General features: G+C 45.5%; 1 protein-coding gene across 1 annotated transcript in view; it reads right to left on the reverse strand.

The window, feature by feature from the left end:
• The window catches only part of FMN2 (formin 2), a 660180-nt gene that overhangs the window by 84825 nt on the left and 549428 nt on the right, over window positions 1-25927 (reverse strand). The window contains exons 13-15 of the mRNA XM_056566943.1: window positions 23147-23267; window positions 22578-22670; window positions 20002-20053 (exon numbers count right to left, since the gene is read on the reverse strand). Coding sequence (XP_056422918.1) covers window positions 20002-20053; window positions 22578-22670; window positions 23147-23267 — 266 coding nt within the window. The remainder of the gene's footprint in view (window positions 1-20001; window positions 20054-22577; window positions 22671-23146; window positions 23268-25927) is intronic.

Here is a 25927-nt window from a genome sequence, read left to right on the forward strand (position 1 = left end):
TTCTCTGTCTGTGAGTGTGTGTCTCTCTGACTGTGTGTGTGTCTCTTTCTCTATCTGTGTGTGTGTCTCTTTGTTGTGTGTGTGTTTTTTTTGTGTGTGGGGGGAGGGGGGGTTTGTTTGAACCAGCGATCTAATGTGGGGAGACTTTGACCTATTGTGGGGAACATGCAAGGGAACCTGCGGCCTAATGGGGGGAAACTACTACCAAATGTGGGGAATCTATGCTACCTAATGTGGGGAAACTGCTCGGTAATGTTGGAAAATTGCTACCTAATGTGGGAAAACTGCTACCTAATGTGGGAAAACTTCTACCTAATGTTGGAAAACTGCTACCTAATGTGGGAAAACTGCTACCTAATGTGGGGAATCTGTGCTACCTAATGTGGGGAAACGGCTACCTAATGTGTGGAATCTGTTCTACCTAATGTGTGGAATCTGTGCTACCTAATGTGGGGAATCACTACCTAATGTGGGGTAACTGCTACCTACCTAATGTGGGGGAACTGCTACCAACCTTAAGTGGGGGAACTGCTGCCTACCTAATGCTCCCCCCCTGTCAGTAGCACCCTCATCATCCACCAGCAAACCCCCCCAGCAGCTGCACCTCCATCAGCAGATCCTGATGGTGGATGATGGGGGTGCTCCTGCCAGGAGGATGATCCTGCCGATGGATGATGGGGGTGATACTGCCAGGGGGGGATGGCCAGTATCACCCTCATCATCCTCCAGCAACACCCCCCCCCCCCAGTACTAGCACCCCCATCATCCACTAGCAACACCACCAGATTTATATTCAGAGGGTACAGTATGTGGCAGATTTATATTCAGAGTGTACAGTATGTGTTGTATTATATTCAGAATGTACAGTGTGTGGTAGTATTATATTCAGTGGGTACGGTGTATGGAAGGTTTATAATCAAAGAGTATAGTGTATAGTAGTATTATATTTAGAGGATACAGTGTCTGTCAGGTTTATAATATTACTTGTTTTCATATAGAGGATGAGAATTAGCTGACATAGTGAGGAGACGTCTGGGCGTCATGTTCTGCAGACAGAAGTTTAACTGGACCAGGCGGTATGTACCATCTGAATTAGATAAGGGAAGACTATAAAGAAGACGTCACCTGTAGTCACTGATATCATTGTACATACTCCTCACTATGTCCTATCAGAGCTATAGTCGCTTGTCAGTTCTACAGTTATGATGAGTGAAACTACAACTCCCAGCATAACCTCACCACTGCTCAAAGGAGTACTCTACTGGAAAAAAAAATGTTTAATCAACTGGTGCTACAAAGTTAAACAGATTTATAAATTACTTCTACTTAAAAATCTGAATCCTTCCAGTACTTATTAGCTGCTGTATAAGTGATTCACAGGAAGTTCTTTTCTTTTTTAATTTATTTTCTGTCTGACACCTGTGCTCTGTGCTGACACCTCTGTCCATGTCAAGAACTGTCCATAGTAGGAGCAAATCCCCATTGCAAACCTATCCTGCTCTGGACAGTTCCTAACATGGACAGACAGAGCTTTTTTAACACTTTCCTATTCTGTGGCAACTGGTATATCTGATTATTATACTGGAATTTCTCACAATGCGCTACACCAGTGGTGTCTGTCACAACAGGCTAAAAACTTACTGAGCGGGGGGGGGGGGGGGGTCTGGGGAGTAAGGTATGGGGTGACATCATTTTCTACCGCACTGGGTGACACCAACCCTAGCAATGCCACTGGTGGGGAGACCAGTACATGTGATGAGGGGCATATAAACTGTATATAGGGGTAAAGTTATAGGAAGCAGTGTATGATGGGAGAAGGGGGCCAAAGGGAGCAGTATATGTGATAGGGGGCCATAGGGAGTGTTACGCCGAGCGCTCCGGGTTCCCGCTCCTCCCCGGAGCGCTCGCTTCACCTCCTCCGCTGCAGCGCCCCGGTCACGTCCTCTGACCCGGGGCGCTGCGATCCTGCTGCTAGCCGGGATGCGATTCGCGATGCGGGTAGCGCCCGCTCGCGATGCGCACCCCGGCTCTCCTACCTGACTCGCTCCCCGTCTGTTCTGTCCCGGCGCGCGCGGCCCCGCTCCCTAGGGCGCGCGCGCGCCGGGTCTCTGCGATTTAAAGGGCCACTGCGCCGCTGATTGGCGCAGTGGTTCCAATTAGAGTTATCACCTGTGCACTCCCTATATTACCTCACTTCCCTTGCACTCCCTTGCCGGATCTTGTTGCCTTAGTGCCAGTGAAAGCGTTCCTTGTGTGTCCCTTGCCAGTGTTTCCAGACCTTCTGCCGTTGCCCCTGACTACGATCCTTGCTGCCTGCCCCGACCTTCTGCTACGTCCGACCTTGCTTCTGCCTACTCCCTTGTACCGCGCCTATCTTCAGCAGCCAGAGAGGTGAGCCGTTGCTAGTGGATACGACCTGGTCACTACCGCCGCAGCAAGACCATCCCGCTTTGCGGCGGGCTCTGGTGAAAACCAGTAGTGGCTTAGAACCGGTCCACTAGCACGGTCCACGCCAATCCCTCTCTGGCACAGAGGGTCCACTACCTGCCAGCCGGCATCGTGACAGTAGATCCGGCCATGGATCCCGCTGAAGTTCCTCTGCCAGTTGTCGCTGACCTCACCACGGTGGTCGCCCAGCAGTCACAACAGATTGCGCAACAAGGCCAACAGCTGTCTCAACTGACCGTTATGCTACAACAGTTGCTACCACAGCTTCAGCAGTCATCTCCTCCGCCAGCTCCTGCACCTCCTCCGCAGCGAGTGGCCGCTCCTGGGATACGCTTATCCTTGCCGGATAAGTTTGATGGGGACTCTAAGTTTTGCCGTGGCTTCCTTTCCCAATGTTCCCTGCATCTTGAGATGATGTCGGACCTGTTTCCCACTGAAAGGTCTAAGGTGGCTTTCGTAGTCAGTCTTCTGTCCGGAAAAGCCCTGTCATGGGCCACACCGCTCTGGGACCGCAATGACCCCGTCACTGCCTCAGTACACTCCTTCTTCTCGGAAATCCGAAGTGTCTTTGAGGAACCTGCCCGAGCCTCTTCTGCTGAGACTGCCCTGTTGAACCTGGTCCAGGGTAATTCTTCCGTTGGCGAGTATGCCGTACAATTCCGTACACTTGCTTCAGAATTGTCCTGGAATAATGAGGCCCTCTGCGCGACCTTCAAAAAAGGCCTATCCAGCAACATTAAAGATGTTCTGGCCGCACGAGAAATTCCTGCTAATCTACATGAACTTATTCACCTAGCCACTCGCATTGACATGCGTTTTTCTGAAAGGCGTCAGGAACTCCGCCAAGATATGGACTCTGTTCGCACGAGGCGTTTCGTCTCCTCGGCTCCTCTCTCCTCTGGTCCCCTGCAATCTGTTCCTGTGCCTCCCGCCGTGGAGGCTATGCAGGTCGACCAGTCTCGCCTGACACCTCAAGAGAGGACACGACGCCGTATGGAGAACCTCTGCCTGTACTGTGCTAGTACCGAACACTTCCTGAGGGATTGTCCTATCCGTCCTCCCCGCCTGGAAAGACGTACGCTGACTCCGCACAAAGGTGAGACAGTCCTTGATGTCTACTCTGCTTCTCCACGTCTTACGGTGCCTGTGCGGATGTCTGCTTCTGCCTTCTCCTTCTCTACAGTGGCCTTCTTGGACTCTGGTTCTGCAGGAAATTTTATTTTGGCCTCTCTCGTCAACAGGTTCAACATCCCAGTGACCAGTCTCGCCAGACCCCTCTACATCAATTGTGTAAATAATGAAAGGTTGGACTGTACCATACGTTTCCGCACGGAGCCCCTTCTTATGAGCATCGGATCTCATCATGAGAGGATTGAACTTTTGGTCCTCCCCAATTGCACCTCGGAGATTCTCCTTGGACTTCCCTGGCTTCAACTTCATTCCCCAACCCTGGATTGGTCCACTGGGGAGATCAAGAGTTGGGGGTCCTCTTGTTCCAAGAACTGTCTAAAACCGGTTCCCAGTAACCCTTGCCGTAACTCTGTGGTTCCTCCAGTAACCGGTCTCCCCAAGGCCTATATGGACTTCGCGGATGTTTTCTGCAAAAAACAAGCTGAGACTCTACCTCCTCACAGGCCTTATGATTGCCCTATCGACCTCCTCCCGGGTACTACTCCACCCCGGGGCAGAATTTATCCTCTCTCTGCCCCAGAGACTCTTGCCATGTCCGAATACGTCCAGGAGAATCTAAAAAGGGGCTTTATCCGTAAATCCTCCTCTCCTGCCGGAGCCGGATTTTTCTTTGTCTCCAAAAAAGATGGCTCCCTACGTCCTTGCATTGACTACCGCGGTCTTAATAAAATCACGGTTAAGAACCGCTACCCCTTACCCCTCATCTCTGAACTCTTTGATCGCCTCCAAGGTGCCCACATCTTCACTAAATTGGACTTAAGAGGCGCCTATAACCTCATCCGCATCAGAGAGGGGGACGAGTGGAAAACGGCATTTAACACCAGAGATGGACACTTTGAGTATCTGGTCATGCCCTTTGGACTGTGCAATGCCCCTGCCGTCTTCCAAGACTTTGTCAATGAAATTTTTCGTGATCTATTATACTCCTGTGTTGTGGTATATCTGGACGATATCCTAATTTTTTCTGCCAATCTAGAGGAACACCGCCGGCATGTCCGTATGGTTCTTCAGAGACTTCGTGACAACCAACTCTATGCCAAAATTGAGAAATGTCTGTTTGAATGCCAATCTCTTCCTTTTCTAGGATATTTGGTCTCTGGCCAGGGACTACAGATGGATCCAGACAAACTCTCTGCCGTCTTAAATTGGCCACGCCCCTCCGGACTCCGTGCTATCCAACGCTTTTTGGGGTTCGCCAATTATTACAGGCAATTTATTCCACATTTTTCTACCATTGTGGCTCCTATCGTGGCTTTAACCAAGAAAAATGCTGATCCCAAGTCCTGGCCTCCTCAAGCAGAAGACTCCTTTAAACAACTCAAGTCTGCCTTTTCTTCGGCTCCCGTGCTCTCCAGACCTGACCCTTCCAAACCCTTCCTATTGGAGGTTGATGCCTCCTCAGTAGGAGCTGGAGCTGTTCTTCTACAAAAAAATCCTTCCGGGCATGCTGTCACTTGTGGTTTTTTCTCTAGGACCTTCTCTCCAGCGGAGAGGAACTACTCCATCGGGGATCGAGAGCTTCTAGCCATTAAATTAGCACTTGAGGAATGGAGGCATCTGCTGGAGGGATCAAGATTTCCTGTTATTATCTACACCGACCACAAGAACCTCTCCTACCTCCAGTCGGCCCAACGGCTGAATCCTCGCCAGGCCCGGTGGTCTCTGTTCTTTGCCCGATTTAATTTTGAGATTCACTTTCGTCCTGCCGATAAGAACATTAGAGCCGATGCTCTCTCTCGTTCCTCGGATGCCTCAGAAGTTGATCTCCCTCCGCAACACATCATTCCACCTGACTGCCTGATCTCCACTTCTCCTGCCTCCATCAGACAGACTCCTCCAGGAAAGACCTTTGTTTCTCCACGCCAACGCCTCGGAATCCTCAAATGGGGTCACTCCTCCCATCTCGCAGGTCATGCGGGCATCAAGAAATCTGTGCAACTCATCTCCCGCTTCTATTGGTGGCCGACTCTGGAGACGGATGTTGGGGACTTTGTGCGAGCCTGCACTATCTGTGCCCGGGATAAGACTCCTCGCCAGAAGCCCGCTGGTTTTCTTCATCCTCTGCCTGTCCCCGAACAGCCTTGGTCTCTGATTGGTATGGATTTTATTACTGATTTACCCCCTTCCCGTGGCAACACCGTTATTTGGGTGGTCGTTGATCGATTCTCCAAAATGGCACATTTCATTCCTCTTCCTGGTCTTCCTTCTGCGCCTCAGTTGGCTAAACAATTTTTTGTACACATTTTTCGTCTTCACGGGTTGCCTACGCAGATTGTCTCGGATAGAGGGGTCCAATTCGTGTCTAAATTCTGGAGAGCTCTCTGTAAACAACTCAAGATTAAATTAAATTTTTCCTCTGCATATCATCCCCAGTCCAATGGACAAGTAGAAAGAATTAATCAGATCCTGGGTGATTATTTGCGACATTTTGTTTCCTCCCGCCAGGATGACTGGGCAGATCTCCTTCCATGGGCCGAATTCTCGTATAACTTCAGGGTCTCTGAATCTTCCTCCAAATCCCCATTTTTCGTGGTGTACGGCCGTCACCCTCTTCCCCCCCTCCCTACCCCCTTGCCCTCTGGTCTGCCCGCTGTGGATGAAATTTCTCGTGACCTTTCCATTATATGGAGAGAGACCCAAAATTCTCTCTTACAGGCTTCTTCACGCATGAAGAGGTTCGCGGATAAGAAAAGAAGAGCTCCCCCCGTTTTTTCCCCTGGAGACAAGGTATGGCTCTCCGCTAAATATGTCCGCTTCCGTGTCCCTAGCTACAAGTTGGGACCACGCTATCTTGGTCCTTTCAAAATTCTGTGTCAAATTAATCCTGTCTCTTATAAACTTCTTCTTCCTCCTTCTCTTCGTATCCCTAATGCCTTTCACGTCTCCCTTCTCAAACCACTCATCCTCAACCGTTTTTCTCCCAAATCTGTTCCTCCCACTCCTGTTTCCGGCTCCTCGGACGTCTTCTCGGTCAAGGAGATTTTGGCTGCCAAAAAGGTCAGAGGAAAAAATTTTTTTTTAGTAGACTGGGAGGGTTGTGGTCCTGAAGAGAGATCCTGGGAACCTGAGGACAACATCCTTGACAAAAGTCTGCTCCTCAGGTTCTCAGGCTCCAAGAAGAGGGGGAGACCCAAGGGGGGGGGTACTGTTACGCCGAGCGCTCCGGGTTCCCGCTCCTCCCCGGAGCGCTCGCTTCACCTCCTCCGCTGCAGCGCCCCGGTCACGTCCTCTGACCCGGGGCGCTGCGATCCTGCTGCTAGCCGGGATGCGATTCGCGATGCGGGTAGCGCCCGCTCGCGATGCGCACCCCGGCTCTCCTACCTGACTCGCTCCCCGTCTGTTCTGTCCCGGCGCGCGCGGCCCCGCTCCCTAGGGCGCGCGCGCGCCGGGTCTCTGCGATTTAAAGGGCCACTGCGCCGCTGATTGGCGCAGTGGTTCCAATTAGAGTTATCACCTGTGCACTCCCTATATTACCTCACTTCCCTTGCACTCCCTTGCCGGATCTTGTTGCCTTAGTGCCAGTGAAAGCGTTCCTTGTGTGTCCCTTGCCAGTGTTTCCAGACCTTCTGCCGTTGCCCCTGACTACGATCCTTGCTGCCTGCCCCGACCTTCTGCTACGTCCGACCTTGCTTCTGCCTACTCCCTTGTACCGCGCCTATCTTCAGCAGCCAGAGAGGTGAGCCGTTGCTAGTGGATACGACCTGGTCACTACCGCCGCAGCAAGACCATCCCGCTTTGCGGCGGGCTCTGGTGAAAACCAGTAGTGGCTTAGAACCGGTCCACTAGCACGGTCCACGCCAATCCCTCTCTGGCACAGAGGGTCCACTACCTGCCAGCCGGCATCGTGACAGGGAGCAGTATATATGTGAAATACGGGGTCATACAGAACAGTATATGTGAAATAGGGGGACTTATGGAGCAGTATATATGTGAGATATGGGTCATACAGAACAGTATATGTGAGATAGGGGTCATACTGAGCAGTATATGTGAGATATGGGGTCATACAGAAAAGTATATATGAGAGAGGGCCATGGGGAGCAATGTGCGGAGAGAAGAGAGTCTTTTGGTCCAGTCTGGGGTCTGTACACCAAAGGTCATCACCAATGCACAGAATATCTGATCGGTGAAACTTGAACCCTGGGACCACCACCGATCATGAGGAGAGAGGTCCCTTGTCCCCCAAATGAATGGAGCAGCAGCACATGATCACCTGCAGCTCCATTTGTTCTCTATGGGACTTATAAACATTGCTGATCGCTGCACTCACATGTATGGAGACCCCATAGAGTATGAATGGAGTGACATGGGATCATGTGCTGCTGCTCCAATCACCCAGGGGTTCCAGTGGTTGGATCCTACTGATTAGATTTTTACACTGTCCCCTAGGTATGCTGTAGACATGGCAATGGAGCAGCAGCAAGCGCAGCATTAGCTAAGCAGGATTGCAGTGTAAAGGATGGGGGTTGTGTTACTATAGAGTTTTGGGTAGACTGCAGAAGGGGCCACAGATGTCTTGGTATAGTCTTTAGTCATCAGGAGACATCATCATAATTGCCTGGGCTGGATGGAGAAGAGAACATATACAATCAGAGAAGACGCCCTCTGTGGTCACTGGATTTAATAGTCCTGTGTGCTGTGACTGCTTCTGATGAGGTGAGAGCTTTTCTAACATGTCCACAATAAAAGAGTGTTTTAGGGTCTGATTTATTTTAATGGTTAAAGCGCAACTGTCGCATAAAAGTAAGTCAATAACCATCAGCACAGCCTATGAGCTGATCACTGGTATACTGCGGCCTACGAGCTGATCACTGGTATACTGCAGCCTACGAGACGAGCTGATCACTGCTCTCATCTTTAAAAAGGCCTCTGACTGGTTGCTATGGGCAACTCTACCACTGATCCTCTACACAAGTTTTCATAAATCTCCCCCTATATACCTTTGATTTGGACCCTATCATGCATTTGTGTTATGGCCTTCAGCTGAGATGCCGCACAATTCAACATGGTAATCTTTGGTCATGTGACCCATGGGCCCCATTTTTGATTTTGCCCAGGGCCACACTTAGTCTAAAACCGGCCCTGACTGTTGCATACCGACCCCCAGACCTAGAACATAGCCAATCGTATGGTCCTGTGGCTTCAGTTCTCAACAGTGACTGTATTCCCTTCCTTCTACTTACCTTCCATTAGTGTCAATATATATTATATATATATATATATATATATATATATATATATATATATATATATATATATATATATACATACACACACACACACACATTTTTTTTTTTTTTTATCTGCTGGTATTTATTATGCATTTTATATCTTATATTGCATATCTACTGTATTTTAATTGTATTTTACTGTATGCCTTTACTTCCCACCATATTGTTGCATTTCACTGTCATCCAACCATATGTCTATACTCCCTATCCGATATTCTCCACTCTACTATTATACCTGGTTATATCCATCTATTTGTAACCAATCCCACCCCCATTAATTTACAATTCATCTTACCACCGCATTCTTAAAAGCTATTTTATCCCCTCATAACTATATTCCACAAATCCTTCCTCCTACAGCCATTCATCCGTGGATACAAGTGTCTCCCTATATATTTTATTTATTCACCAGCACTTGTAAACGGATATCGTCCTTCCCTTCTTCCATTGGTTTGTATACCCATGGGTCCATTCATACTCAGGGCCGGTGCAAGGATTTCTGCCTACACAAGCAAAGCTCCATTTTGGAATTTTTTTGTGCATATGCCATTGACCGTGCAGTTTAATTAGAGGTATTATTTTTATAATTTGGACATTTCCACACGTGGCGATACCACATGTTTATTTACACTTTTTTTTATTGCACTGGGGGGAGAGTGGCCACAGAAAGGTAACCGGGACATCCTTGTGTCCCGAAAAGATCTTTCAGGACACAGGGATGTCCTGCTGAATGTGAGGGGGGAGGGGGAATTACAGTATTTATCTGCTTATAACACACACTGGCATATAACACGCACCCTCATTTTCACAGGAAAATTTGAGGGGAAAAAAATAAATGTGAAATAAATGACTATAGCTCTGAACTATATGTCTCATCATCCCCCCCTCCCAACTTTGATTCCCCTTGATCCTCAGTTTGCCCCCCCCTCCTTCCTCCCCCTTTTATCAGCCCATGTGCCATATTTACCCCCCCCCCCCCGCCTCCTTTCCAGTGTTTTCCCCTGCTCATCATTCCCACCCCCTGCTCATCATTCCCACCCCCTGCTCATCATCCTCCCCCCCTGCTCATCATCCTCCCCCCCCTGCTCATCATCCTCCCCCCCCCTGCTCATCATCCTCCCCCCCCTGCTCATCATCCTCCCCCCCCTGCTCATCATCCTCCCCCCCTGCTCATCATCCTCCCCCCCTGCTCATCATCCTCCCCCCCCTGCTCATCATCCTCCCCCCCCTGCTCATCATCCTCCCCCCCTGCTCATCATTACCCCCCCTGCTCATCATTTCCCCCCCCCCTGCTCATCATTTCCCCCCCCCTGCTCATCATTTCCCCCCCCCTGCTCATCATTACCCCCCCTGCGCCTCCTCATCATCCTCCCACCTGCTCATCATTACCCCCTGCTCATCATTCCGCCCACCCCGCTCATCATTACCCCCCCCCTGCTCATCATTACCCCCCCTGCTCATCATTACCCCCCCTGCTCATCATTACCCCCCCCCTGCTCATCATTACCCCCCCCTGCTCATCATTACCCCCCCCTGCTCATCATTCACCCCCCCTGCTCATCATTCTCCCCCCCTGCTCATCATTCTCCCCCCCTGCTCATCATTCTCCCCCCCTGCTCATCATTCTCCCCCCCTGCTCATCATTCTCCCCCCCTGCTCATCATTACCCCCCCTCTGCCTCCTCATCATCCTACCCCCTGCTCATCATTCCGCCCCCTGCTCATCATTAACCCCCCTGCTCATCATTACCCCCCTGCTCATCATTAACCCCCCCTGCCCATCATTAACCCCCCCTGCCCATCATTAACCCCCCCCTGCCCATCATTAACCCCCCCTGCCCATCATTAACCCCCCCTGCCCATCATTAACCCCCCTGCTCATCATTACCCCCTGCTCATCATTACCCCCCCTCTGCCTCATTATCCTCCCCCCTGCTCATCATTATCTTCCCCCCTGCTCATCATTATCCTCCCCCCTGCTCATCATTATCCTCCCCTCTGCTCATCATTATCCTCCCCTCTGCTCATCATTATCCTCCCCCCTGCTCATCATTACCCCCCCTGCTCATCATTATCCTCCCCCCTGCTCATCATCCTCCCCCCTGCTCATCATCCTGCTCATACTCCTCCCCTGCTCATTGCTCCCCCCTCCTCCTACTTTTTTCTATTTTTCATATTTCCTTACCTGGCCGCGCTCGGCAGGCTCAGGCGATGCGTCGGGTCATGTGGGCTGTGAGAGTGACGTCTCCTGCGGCTCCTCTGCACAGCGTCAGGGACATCACTCGTCATTTCTTGCAGCGCTGGGGTGTAATGAAGAAAACTGTGCCCTGCAGGAAATGATGAGTGACGCCCCTGACGCTGTGCAGAGGAGCCGCAGGAGACGTCACTCGTCACGTCACAGCCCACATGACCCGACGCATCACCTGAGCCTGCCGAGCGTGGCCAGGTAAGGAAATATGAAAAATAGAGAAAGCAGGAGGAGTTCGGGCCAACAGGAGCCGCCGCTGGTCACTGTTTTAAAGTGGCCGCGGCCAGGCTATCGGGGGGCCCCGATCCGCAACTCAGCAGCCCGCAGGGATGTCCAAAAAAATACAAATAAAAATAAAAAAAAAAGAGGTTCATATTTCCGCCCCACCCCCGGCTGTGGACCTGCCCGCCCCTAATCGGCCGCTTGGTCCGCCTGGTGGTTCCGCCGGGCCTGTTCATACTAGTGACGTGTCACTGATATTGTCATTGACAGCGCTACCTACGGTCAGCTCGGCAGCAAAATCTCAACAAATCTAACCTCCATTTCACCCCTGCACTAAGGGTAGCTTCTGACAGCACTGATTGGCGCAGTAAGTGCTGATCTGCCCTACAACACTTCCCTTCTTATATTAGCTATCTAGTATGAGTACAATCTGTGGTTACCAGCGCTACAGCATTGTCTTTTCCTCTATAGCAATCTACAAGCTCCTTTCACCTCTTCTATTTTCCTTGTTTACATGTAACTATGAATAAACACCAAGTGAGGCTACTACTTACTGTATCGTAGCCACTCTTTGTTTACATTTGTATCAATCAGCCTCCTTTTAACTAAGCTCTGCCAATTCATGTGTCACACGGCAACATGTGATTCCAGCATTTAAAAGAGACTGTATGTTTAACCCCTTAAGGACCAAGTCCATTTTGACCATAAAGGGGTACTCCGGTGGAATACTTTTTTTTTTTGTTATCAACTGGTGCCAGAAAGTTAAACAGATTTATAAATTACTTCTATTAAAAAAAAATATATATTTTTTTTAATTCTTTTTTGTCTTGTCCACAGTGCCCTCTGCTGACACCTGATGCCCGTATCAGGAACTGTCCAGAGCAGGAGAAAATCCCCATAGCAAACCTATGCTGCTCTGGACAGTTCCTGATACTGGCATCAGGTGTCAGCAGAGAGCACTGTGGACAAGACAAAAGAAATTCAAAAAGAAAAGAATTTCCTCTGCAGCATACAGCTGCTAAAAATTACTGGAAGGGTAAAGATTTTTTAATAGAGGTCATTTACAAATCTGTTTAACTTTCTGGCACCAGTTGATTAAAAAAGAAAATATTTTCCACCGGAGTACCTAAGGGCAGACGTTTTTTGCAAATCTGACCTCTGTCACTTTAAGCATTAATAACTCTGGGATGCTTTTATTTATGAAGTTGATTCAGAGAATTTTTTTTTCATGACATTCTACTTTTTGTTAGTAGTAAATTTTCGTCAATGCTTGAATCATTTCTTGGTGAAAAATTCAAATATTTAATGAAAAATTAGAAAATGTACTGATTGGAGATATTAGAGAGCTTCAAAGTTCCAAATTTTAACCCCTCAAGGACCAGGCCCTTTTACACCTTAGGAACAGAGTGTATTTTGAACATCTGACCACTGTCACTTTAAACATTAATAACTCTGGAATGCTTTTAGTTATCACTTTGATTCTGAGACTGTTTTTTCGTGACATATTCTACTTTATTTTGGTGGTAAATTTTCGGCATTACTTGCATCCTTTTTTGGTGAAAAATCCCAAAATTTCATGAAAATTTTGAAAATTTAGCATTTTTCTAACTTAGAAGCTCTCTATTGGGAATATCCATTTCCTTACAAGTAAATGTTATTTTTCTTCACAAATACAATATGTCCACTTTATGTTGGCATCATAAAATGGACATATTTTTGCTTTTTGAAAAAATTAGAGGGCTTCAAAGTAAAGCAGCAATTTTCAAAAATTTCATGAAAATTGCTAAATCTGAAGGGACAGATGTTACATAACTACAGCTCCCAGCACGCCTGGGCAGTCTAGGCATGCTGAAAGTTGTAGTTTGGCAACATCTGGAGGGCTACCGTTTGGGCACCACTGTAACAGTGGTCTCCAAACTGTGACCCTCCAGATGTTGCAAAATGTTGCACCCTATTTCTTTTGAGTATATTAATACCCCATATGTGGACGTAAAGGGCACTGTGGGTGCACTACAGTCCTCAGGAGGGAAGGAGCAACTTTGGGATTTTGGAGAGAGAATTTTGCTGAAATGGCAAATTTTTCATTTTCACGGACCACTGTTCAAAAAATTTGTCAGACATCTGTGGGGTGTTAATGCTCACTGAACCCCTTGTGACATTATTTGAGGGGTGTAGTTTCCTAATTGGGGTGACATGTGGGGAGGTCCACTGCTCTGGCAGCATGGGGGCTCTGTAAACGCACATGGCCTTCAATTTCAGCCAAATTTTCTCTTCCAAAAATTTTTTTAGCTCCTTCTCTTCTGAGCATCGTAGTGTGCATTTTTTTTTCTTCTTTTACCTATAACCTCTTATGAAAATAAAAAGTATGAAACAACACCAGCATGCTAGTGTAAAAAATTAAAATTTTTATACTAACATGCTTGTGTAGACCACAACTTTTCCTTTCATAAGGGGTAAATGGAGAAAAAGCCCCCCAAAATTTGTAACACAATTTCTAGCGAGTACGGAAATACCCCATATGTGGCACTAAACTGTTGCCTTGAAATATGAAAGGGTTCTGGAGTGACAAAGCGCCATGCGCATTTGAGGCCTAAATTTTAGATTTGCATAAGGGCAGACTCGGATGCAAGCATGGCGCTTGCCTTCTGCACCAAAAATACCCTACGGTAGTGTCTACCAAACATGGCGCCTCCAGCTGTTGCAAAACTCTCAGCATGCTTGGACAATGAATGGCTGTCTAGCAATACTGGGAGTTGTTGTTTTGCAACAGCTGGAGGCTCCTTTTTGGAAAACGTGCTATACGATACATTTTTCATTTTTATTGGGGGGGGGGAATGTGTAAGGGTGTGTGTATATGTAGTGTTTTACTCTATATTTTGTGTTATTGTATTGTAGTGTAGTGTTTTTAGAGTACATTCACATGGGCAGGGGAAAATTTGCCGCAGCTCAAACTTGCAGCAGGAAACTCACTGTAAACCCAACCATGTGAATGTACCCTGTACATTATGCTGTATGAACCTCCAGCTGTTGTATAACTACAACTCCCAGCATGCACTGACAGACCGTGCATGCTGTGAGTTTTAGTTTTGCCACAGCTGGAGTTTCACAATTTGGGAAACACTGAGTTAGAGAACAGACCATAATTCAGCGTTTCCCAACCAGTGTGCATCCAGCTGTTGCAAAGCTATAACTCCCAGCATGCACGGACAGCCAAAGGGCATGCTGGGAGTTATAGTTGTAGTTATGCAACAGATGAAGGTACACATCTACAACTTCAAACATGCCAATTTGTTGTCCATGCATGCTGGGAGTTGTAGTTATGCAACAGCTGGAGGCACACTTTTTCATAGATAAGATGTGCCTCCAGCTATTTCATAACTACAACCCCCAGCATGCACACACAGCAAAAGGGCATGCTGGGAGTTGTAGTTGTGCCTCCATCCCACTGATAACCCACTGATGCCGCCCAGCAGGTCATGCGATTGGTGCCACCTCACTCTTGCTGGGCAGGGGTGATTGGTCAGTCTCGGACAGCAACATTCACCCTTATGTTCCTGGTCACCGGTGACCCGTATGACCCGGAATCACCGCAAATTGTGGTGATCGCTGACATGGGGGTGGGGGGTTATCAGGACACCCCTGGGCGATATGCTAGTGTGGTGTTCCGGTACAAGTCCCCTCAGGAAGAGTCCCTGCAGTCCATAGGGCTCTCCTGCAGGGCTCCCCCCTTGCTCATCAGTTATTGCTTCTATAAATGCATTGTGTATATTATGTGCATATTGTTCGGTACGTATAAAGGTTGTACAAATGTATAAAATGTATAGGACCTTCCTGGGTCCTGTCATCTACCCAGAGTTCCCTGGGTACAGGACCTACATGCTTTGCAACCAATGGGCTTTAGTCCAGCCTCCTTAGTATATAAGGGGCTGTAGTCTCTAAATTCACTGTCTTATCTCCTGGATTTAAGCCAAGCACAATCTAAGCATATACTAATAAATTCATCTCATCCAGGCCAAAGCCTAAAGAACCTGCAGCCACTTCAAAACGAGTTATCAAGCTCTATCTACAATTCTAGTGACTGCTACTCAACTCAAGCATACAATTAGTAGCACAGTGGCCTGCATAAATATCAATACTACAAGTCCCAGAAAGCCTGTGAGGTATCCTGCATCCCGGTTGCCTTTAGAGAAACTGCATAACTGTAAAGACTGGTCCATAAGAAGTTTAAGTAAAAGTTCCAGTTATTTTCACAATTCCTGCTGTGGACATTCCTTTATTGCCTGCCGTTTCTGGGTTGGTTGTCGGCAGGGCCTTATACAGAAAACAACCACATCCTGGCGTCATGACAAATCAGGGGTTAACACCACCTTACCCCACAGGGTTAATACCACCAGACCCTGCTACACCGTTGCAACACCGCAGACACCACACTAGGGTGGTTGCTGATTCCGGAACACCGCACTTTAAATGTATGGTGCTGTGCGCTAAGATGCTCTCAGCAGCGCTGTACATTTACGGTGCATGTCCTTAAAGGGGTACTCCCACCCTTGACATCTTATCCCCTATCACGCCCCTCCCATAGACTAGTATTGAGGGGACGGGGCGTGACGTCACACGGGGGCTGAGTCCTGACGTCACGGACTTCCATTCCCGTGGTCGCGACCCAGACCCTCCAGCACTTCCGGACAAGAAACAGGTAGGTGCCGCATGCAACATTGCGGGGACCCCAGCGGCGGGACCCCCGCGATCAGACATCTTATCCCCTATCCTTTGGATAGGGGATAAGATGTCTAGGGTGGGAGTACCCCTTTAAGGGGTTAAGCATGTTTAACATATATTTAGAAACTGCATGTATTGTTTTGTTTTTGTTTTTTTTTCTTTTATTGCTTGTTATATACATTTCTTTGGATGTTTTATTCTGTTTCTAAATCTTCACCCTGACCTTTCTAACACATGTGACTTTTTGTTGCCCCACCCACTGATGGGTAGGAGCCATTTTGTTACTGTATATAAGAGAGACCATGCTGCACCTTATTTATGCCAATCTGAGGAAGAGGGATTTTACCCCAAAAATGAGTTATTGTTTTATTTTTGTAGTTTCATTAAACCAAATTGATACTTTTAAAAATATCCAAGCCTCCTGAACATTCTTCTGGGAACTCCAGCCTGACCAGCACCACATCCAGTGAGCTTTTTTTCCTATTCCTGAGCTGCAATGTGGAGAGGAGACAGGAGTGTGAGGTGATCTAAGGGAAGGCTAAAACAAATCTTCAAGCAAGCAACTGTGCCATTCTGCAAGTGTTCCATCCCCAGAAGGATTCAGAGATTTCTAATTGTGAGCATAATACCCAATGAGTCGATGGGCCATACAGAGATAGTTCATACCCTGGTGGTGTAGCATCACTTAGACACTATTAGAACCCTAGTCAGCGTGGGAGGCCTCAACATTCAGCCTAAACTCCCAAGCACAATACTACAAGTCACACGGCTCCCAAGGGTTACACTGCATCTCCTCTACTCTAATCTTCACTGTGAGGATTGTTACATCTACTACTGCCTCAGTAAAGACAGTTATCCGTAACTTGGCATCGGTTTATGTTTTTAATCCTGTGCCTAGCCCAGGAGAAGCTGTCCTATCCTCAAACAGTGTAGGTTAACGGTCCCCTGGCGTCACAAAGTAATATACCCTACCACCCAGAGTCTCTTACCATACCACAGTCTGTCTAACTCTCCATGGCTGCAACACTATAAAGTCACCTTTTGGTGGATAACTCCTCTAATTGAAACCTAAATGTTGACTAGGAAAACTTGACCTAAAAAATAAAGGTTTTCCTGGTGAATGCAAAAATGTTTTGCAAATAAAATGGACAAATTCCACATTGTAATGACAGTCATATATTTCATATAGTGGGCCTAAGGGAAACTTAGCTGGATGACATTCATGACTGGATGTGGTTTCTCTGTTTATAAAATACAATCTAAATAGTCACTAACCTTTCAACAAACTTTTCAGAATAAGATTCCGTGTGTGTGTGTTAGTATATGAGGAGTAACTGTACTTATGGCCATTATATCCACTTCTACATGGTATTTTTATCAGTTTCCCCACTGCAGGCTCCATCTATAATTTTCAGTTGTCCCTAAGTTAGTGGATGAAGACTAGCTGTTGCAAAGAGAGTATCTTGCTCCTCTATAGCTCTATTTAACACCTACAGATGCAAAGCAACATGGAAGGTATTTATAACAGTACCAAACAATTTAAAGGGGTACTCCGCCCCTAGATATCTTATTACCTACCCAAAGGATAGGGGATTAGATGTCTGATCGCGGAATTCTCTGCGCTCCGTGCCTGATAACTAGCGATGCGGCGCTGATGTCACGGCCAAGCCCCCTCGTGACGCCCCTCCCATAGACTTGCATTGAGGGGGCGTGGTCGTGATGTCACAAGGGGGTGTGACCGTGATGTCGGGTGCTACAGGGAGATCGCAGGGGGACCCAGCAGCGGGCCCCCCGTGATCAGACATCTTATCCCATATATATATATATATATATATATATATATATATATATATATATATACACCGTATATACTCGAGTATAAGCCGAGTTTTTCAGCACGATTTTTCGTGCTGAAAACACCCCCCTCGGCTTATACTCGAGTGAACTCCCCCACCCGCAGTGGTCTTCAACCTGCGGACTAGTGTTGAGCGGCATAGGCCATATTCGAATTCGCGAATATTCGCGAATATATGGACGAATATTCGTCATATATTCGCGAATATTCGCATATTCGTTATATTCTCGTTTTATTTTCGCGTATGCGAAAATACGCGCATGCGAAAATTAGCATATGTGGAAATTCGCATATGCGAAAATTAGCATATGTTAATTTTCGCATATGCAAATTTTCGCACGCCAGTCTCACACAGTAGTATTACAGCCTTCTTTACACCACACAAGCTGGAAGCAGAGAGGGGTGATCACTGTGATGTGTACTGTGAAGAAAAAAAAAAAAAAAGAAAACGAATATTCGTAATTACGAATATATAGCGCTATATTCGCGAAATTCGCGAATTCGCGAATATGCGATATTCGCGAATAATATTCGAATTGCGAATATTCGCGAGCAACACTACTGCGGACTTCCAGAGGTTTCAAAACTACAACTCCCAGCAAGCCAGGGCAGCCATCGGCTGTCCGGGCTTGCTGGGAGTTGTAGTTTTGAAACCTCCGGAGGTCCGCAGGTTGAAGACCACTGCGGCCTTCAACATCATCCAGCCCCCTCTCACCCCCTTTAGTTCTGAGTACTCACCTCCGCTCGGCGCTGGTCCGGTCCTGCAGGGCTGTCCGGTGGGATAGTGGTTCCGGGCTGCTATCTTCACCGGGGAGGCCTCTTCTAAGCGCTTCGGGCCCGGCCTCAGAATAGTCACGTTGCCTTGACAACGACGCAGAGGTGCGTTCATTGCCAACGTACTTCTGCGTCGTTGTCAAGGCAACGGCTCTATTCCGGGCCGGAAGCGCGGAGAAGAGGCGCCCCCCGGTGAAGATAGCAGCCCGGAACCACTATCCCACCGGACCACCTCCTCACCGGACAGCCCTGCAGGACCGGACCAGCGCCGAGCGGAGGTGAGTACTCAGAACTAAAGGGGGTGAGAGGGGGCTGGATGATGTTGAAGGCCGCAGTGGTCTTCAACCTGCGGACCTCCGGAGGTTTCAAAACTACAACTCCCAGCAAGCCCGGACAGCCGATGGCTGCCCGGGCTTGCTGGGAGTTGTAGTTTTGAAACCTCTGGAGGTCCGCAGGTTGAAGACCACTGAGGGCGGATGATGAGAAGAGGATGATGAAGGGGGGGTGTGGGGATGATGAAGGGGGGTGGGGATGATGACAAGGGGATGATGAAGGGGGCTTGTGGGATGATTACAAGGGGATGATGAAGGGGGGATGTGCGGGATGATAAGGGGATGATGAAGGGGGATGTGTGGGATGATGACAAGGGGATGATGAAGGGGGGGATGTGTGGGATGATAAGGGGATGATGAAGGGGGGATGTGTGGGATGATGAAGGGGGGATGTGTGGGATGATGACAAGGGGATGATGATGAGGATGTTAATGACGGGTCTGGATGATGACGGGGGGGATGAGGTATTTCCCACCCTAGGCTTATACTCGAGTCAATAACTTTTCCTGGGATTTTGGGTTGAAATTAGGGGTCTCGGCTTATACTCGGGTCGGCTTATACTCGAGTATATACGGTATATGTCCCTTATATATCCTTATATAGGGGATAAGATGTCTAGGGGCAGAATACCCCTTTAAGCTATGAATTAATCTATTTTTTTATCCAAGTTGCTGCAGACTGACTGTGTGTTTCTGGATGACCTAAAGGTGAAACGTGTTGGGTGTCAAAAGCATTAGTTTTCTCTTTTTCATAAATATTTGTATAGCTATGTTGCTCCGGCTGTTTGCTATGTGTTAGAATCTAATGCAAAAAATAAAATTTTTCTAATACACCCCATGCAGCCAGGACAAGGCCCTGCTGAAGCAAAAAGAAGAAAAAAAAAAGTTGCAACAAAGCAATTAATAAAAGTTGTGCCAAATTACAATTATTCGGCAATGCAGCATGATCTGTTTGTATCTGTGAATTATAATATTTTACATACCTTGAATGAACTTCAGCCATTTTTTTTTCAGTTTTCTCATGTTCTATTTTAGCTGCAAAAACAGATCAAAAACTTGATCACAAAATCCTAGCAGATAAACTAAAGAACATATAGTTAAGTTTGTAAAAATATCTTTAATGAGATGTAACAGAAGAATGTCCTTAAGTGTAAATAAAAAATGTAAACAGTACCGCATCATTACTGTACACACAAATCCCCCCCCCCAAATAAACAGCAAAATCTGCATTGAAGGTGCGTTCACATGCTAGTAACTAGCAACGGAATTTCTGCTACACAAGTTACACTACCATTCATTTGAATTGATAAGCGGACTGTCCGCAATAGTGTCAGATTTGTGGACTGCCTGTAGCCCATTCAAATGAATGGCAGCGTAACTCGCAGTGGGTTTCCCACAGCGGGAAAACTCCTGCTCCTTAATCTAAGGGTAGGTTTACCCTAGTGGTAGGTCACACATGTCGTATTTTGCTGCGCATTTACTGCTGTGTATTTTTCTACCAATTAAAATCAATCTATTCTACTCTTCCTGTGTTTAAGTTAAACATGTATTACCCATTGAATTAAAATGTTGGGTTATTTTTTCTCATTATTTTATTTCTGTATACTTTCTCATAAATATTTACTAAAACATTTACAACTGCTGTTACTATTCCTACTGCTAAAGGGGTTCATCCATACACTGCCTGACAATGTCAGTAGTAATTTAACAGTGTCAGAATATGCAGGACAAACCTTTACCTGGTAATACCCAGATGTCAATTTGTTTACCTGACATACAATCTACTAACTAATCCAATAACCACTGTCTTGGACTACTAGATGGGCTGCTCTCCACTGTCAGTGAGCTTCAGTATTTTTCTGCAGGCTTTTTTTATTTTTATTTCTTTTTTAAAGGTTGCCAACATACACCCCGAGTATAGAGGGTAAATGTGACGGAAACTAAAATGCTGACAGGTTGCTCCCGCAAGTGTACTGTTATTTACTTGTTGTTGTCTCTATGCATCCTTGCTTGACCCCCTTGTGTGTCTAGTTTGTTGGTTTGCTAGTAAGCCACCTGTATAGACAAGAACGATTTAAAGAACGATATGCGAGTTGGTTGTTAGTGCTTGAATACCGGCAATTTACTTTATATTTTGTTCCTGAATGTAAAAACTTTATTTTATATGCTGAAAAATAGAAACAGGAGAAGCCCTGTTTGAACGTTACCTCCACGTCATCGTCTCTGACTGCTGTTTGCCATTATTTGTCTGTTTCTTCAAGCGACAGTAAAGCTTTAAAGGGGTACTCCGGTGGAAAACTTTTATTTTTAAATCAACTGGTGCCAGAAAGTTAAACAGATTTGTAAATTACTTCTACTAAAAAAACTTAATCCTTCGAGTACTTATTAGCTGCTGAATACTACAGACTAAATTCATTTCTTTTTGGAACACTGAGCTCTCTGCTGACATCACAAGCACAGTGCTCTCTGCTGACATCTCTGTCCATTTTAAGAGTAGGAGAAAATCCCCATAGCAAACACATGCTGCTCTGGTCAGTTCCTAAAATGGACAGAGATGTCAGCAGAGAGTACTGTGCTCGTGATTCAGCAGAGAGCACTGTGTTCCAAAAAGAAAATCATTTCCTCTGTAGTTTTCAGCAGCTAATAAGTACTGGAAGGATTAAGATTTTTTAATAGAAGTAATTTACAAATCTGTTTAACTTTCTGGCACCAGTTGATTAAAAAAAAATTAAAGTTTTACACCACACCGGAGTACCGCTTTAAGGCCTCTTTCACACTATGAAATAATTCCGTTTAGGAACTTCCGTCAGAAGTTCCGTCACTATATCGGGGAAAACCAGCTGTTACAAAACCCCTGACGGTCGTGACTAAATCACATTGCAGCCTATGGGGTTTTGTAACTGCCCGTTTGCACCCGTATATATATAGTGACGGATGTACCTAAACAGAACTATTTCATAGTGTGAAAGAGGCCTAAGTCTGCAACTGCTGCTTTTATTTTAACAAGGAGTGGAACCTCTTCAGGAAAGGACAGGGCTTCTCATATTATAGTACTAGGCTCTAGGAGGGTGTGAGCCAGGGATACCCCCCCTCATCATATTCACATTTTCTAAGCCTAACATTCACAGCTATTTCTGATAATAATGCTGCTAATAAGGGGTTAATACATCAAATGTAGTTTATTTGTGGGACAGAGTAAATTTTTGTGTTTCACAAATAAAATGTTTACCAGCATAAGACAATCTGGGTTGCTTAGCAGGCAGTTTCTGTGGGGACGGCATGCCCTCAGCTGAGTAGCTGAGAGGACTGGGAGCTCTGGCGTGGCAGCTGTGGGGATCAGGGCAGGAAAGTAATACTATAGGTTCTTTTTATTATTTCAAACCAATTTGATAGAGGACGTGTGTCCTTTCGTGTTCTGTCTGTTTGGATGTTAGATGTTACAAACTGGGGACCTACACAATCTGGCACTGTCACTTCACAATTGATTAAAAAAAAAAAAGTTTTCAACCAGAGTACCCCTTTAAATCACATCCTTTTAATTGTTGTATACCTGTCTTACCTTTGCTTACGAAGTCATCTATATTGCCTTTGAAAGGTTGCAAATGGTCTTCTAAACATTTCTGATACACCTTTGAGGCTTCTGTCTCACATGCTGAAAAAAGCAAAATTCCCTTTTCATTTGAAATATCCAGAAACATTTAAGACCAAATGTATTTTATTGTTTGTTTATTTAAATAAGCTTATTACACAAACAACATTTCAGGCATTGTAAAGCAAATCTTTTTACATACTCTAACGCCACTGCCTCCCCAACGCCGAGCAAAGAGAAAAAAACAACACATAAAATGAAAAACCATCACAACAAACTCACTTTATCATTAGCTCCTCACTTTCTCAAAGTTCCCATTCTTTCTCCCCCCTTCCCCCCTTTATCTCTCATAAAAAAAAGCTCATGCATGAAAAAGACCCCACTGAACAAACTAAACCATACTTTATTTTTTGGATTATTGGAGTGCAGCTTGTTGCCTTTTTTGGGAGTCTGGGTACCATATCGGGTGCTATTCCTGCTTGTTTACCATGCCATGTTTACAATATCTGAATTAGATGTAGATAGAAAATACAACGTACCAAGCACATCTTTCTTTAACTTACGGAGATCCTTCACAAAGTCTTCAAACTTCATTTGGGAGGCTTGAAACAGATCCTGAGGCTCTGGCAATATGAAAGTGCTTTCTTCCTTCCCAGTGTTCTGAAAGGTAAAAGAATGTTACATATTAACATAGTTTGTAAGGTTGAAAAAAAGTTAGGGGCTAATTTTCCTCATTTTAGGGAGAAAATTTCTTACTGATTAAAAAAAAAAACATCCCAGCAATTCTGCAACATTTGGGGGGGGGGGGGGGGGGGGGTTGTGTTGAAAGCATTAAAATGGCATAAACTTAAACTGACATAAACTTGACTTTCATATCCTGGCAGAAATTGCTAAATTTTGGCGTCAATTTCGACAGTAAGACTGATCATGCCAAAACTATATGGTTTTTGTCTTAATTTTGGTGATTATTATTTGCACATTTCTCACAGCTGTTTTGCACGGTACATGCTTTACCAATTCTCCAAGGGTATGCAAACTTTTGAGCACAACTAAGTGTTTATACTGTAGTAAACAATACTATTTTACCATTTTATTAATGCCTGATTTTTTTTAGCTTAATTTTTTTTCATAACTGGCAAATGTGGTGATGCAATGCAGTAAGAACTTGGACTAAAGGTTTAAACACTATATGGCAAAATCTAACAATGTTAATGTGCATAAGGCTGAACTCACACACTGCGTAATGAAACAAAAACATGGAAGCCCTACCTAAAGAAAAGCTGTTTCTAATGTGCATAAGGCAGAATTCACACAATGCAAAATGAAAACAAAAACATGGAAGACCTACCACATGAACTGTACCACTATGTCCCCCATATAAAATGTTCAACAGTGCACTTAAATCATTTTCTGTGACTCTTCAGTTGCTATAGTTTTGCAAGGGTTGGGGAATACCAGAAAGTACACACCTGTGGATGCTCCTGTGTTGCATCCACTGTTCTAGCCTCTTCTAGAAAGGCCTTGCTAGAGCCAAATGATGCAGACAGCACTTATCACACCGTCTGCAGCTCAACAGTATCGCTGGGTGTCCAGGCAGGAAACAGAGTGTTCCCTCACTACAGGTTGCACTTGATTATTCATTTGTATTGGTGTTTTTTAACACCTTAAGCACCAAGCCCATTTTGACCTTAACCCCTTAAGGACCAAGCCCATTTTCACCTTAAGGACCGGAACATTTTTTGCACATCTGACCACTGTCGCTTTAAGCATTAATAACTGAAATGCTTTTACTTATGAATTTGATTCTGAGAATGTTTTTCGTGACATATTCTACTTTAACATAGTGGTAAATTTTTGTCGATACTTGCATCATTTCTTGGTGAAAAATTCCAAAATTTCATGAAAAAATTGAATATTTAGCATTTTTCTAACTTTGAAGCTCTCTGCTTATAAGGAAAATAGACATTCCAAATAAATGTTATATTGATTCACATATACAATATGTCTACTTTATGTTGGCATCATAAAGGTGACATGTTTTTACTTTTGTAAGACATCAGAGGGCTTCAAAGTTCAGCAGCAATTTTCAAATTTTTCAAAAAAATTTCAAAATCTGAATTTTTCAGGGACTATTTCAGTTTTGAAGTGGATTAGAAGGGCATTCATATTAGAAATACCCAATAAATGACCCCATTATAGAAACTGCACCCCTCAAAGCATTCAAAAGGACATTCAGAAAGTTTGTTAACCCTTGGTGTTTCACAGGAAACAGGAAAGTGAGTGGGAAAACTCAAAATCTTTATTTTTTACACTTGCATGTTCTTGTAGACCCAGTTTTTGAATTTTTGCAAGTAATAGGAGAAAAAAAAAACACAATTTGTAACCCAATTTCTCTCAAGTAAGGAAATACCTCACATGTGGATGTAAAGTGCTCTGTGGGTGCACTAGAGGGCTTAGAAGCGAAGGAGCGACAATGGGATTTTGGAGAGTGAATTTTGATTAAATGTTTTTTGGGGGGCATGTCGCATTTAGGAACCCCCTATGGTGCCATAACAGCAAAATAAAAAAAACACATGGTATACAATTTTGGAAACTACACCACTCAAGGCACGTAACAAGGGGTCCAGTGAGCCTTAACACCCCACAGGTGTTTGACGACTTTTCGTTAAAGTCGGATGTGTAAATGAAATATTTCTCACTGCAGTTTTTTTCCCAAATTTACCATTTTTATGAAGGGTAATGGGAGAAAATGCCCACCCAAATTTGTAACCCCATTTCTTCGGAGTATGGAAATACTCAATTTTAGGTCGTAAAATGCTCTGCAGGCGAATTGCAATGCTCAGAAGAGAAGGAGTCACATTTGGCTTTTGGAAAGCAAATTTTGCTGAAATGGTTTTTGCTGAAATGGGGGGGCATGTAGCATTTAGTAAGCCCCTATGGTGCCAGGGCAGAAAAAAAAAACACATGGCATTCTATTTTGAAAACTACACCCCTCAAGGAATGTAAGTAGGGGTACAGTGAGCCTTAAAACCCCACAGGTGTTTGACGACTTTTCGTTAAAGTCTGATGTGTAAATAAAAAATTTCCCTAAAATGCATTTTTTTCCCCAAATTTTGAATTTTTACAAGGGGTAATAGGAGAAAATGCCCCCCAAAATTTGTAACACCTTTTCTTTTAAATATGGAAATACCTCATATGTGGACATCAAGCGCTCTGTTGGCGCACTACAATGCTCAGAAGAGAAGTAGCGCCATTGAGCTTTTGGAAAGAGAATTTGTTTGGAATGGAAGTCAGGCCCCCCGTGGTGCCAGAACAATGGA

Source organism: Hyla sarda, chromosome 3 (assembly GCF_029499605.1).
Source record: "Hyla sarda isolate aHylSar1 chromosome 3, aHylSar1.hap1, whole genome shotgun sequence".
In the NCBI taxonomy this organism is placed as follows: domain Eukaryota; kingdom Metazoa; phylum Chordata; class Amphibia; order Anura; family Hylidae; genus Hyla; species Hyla sarda.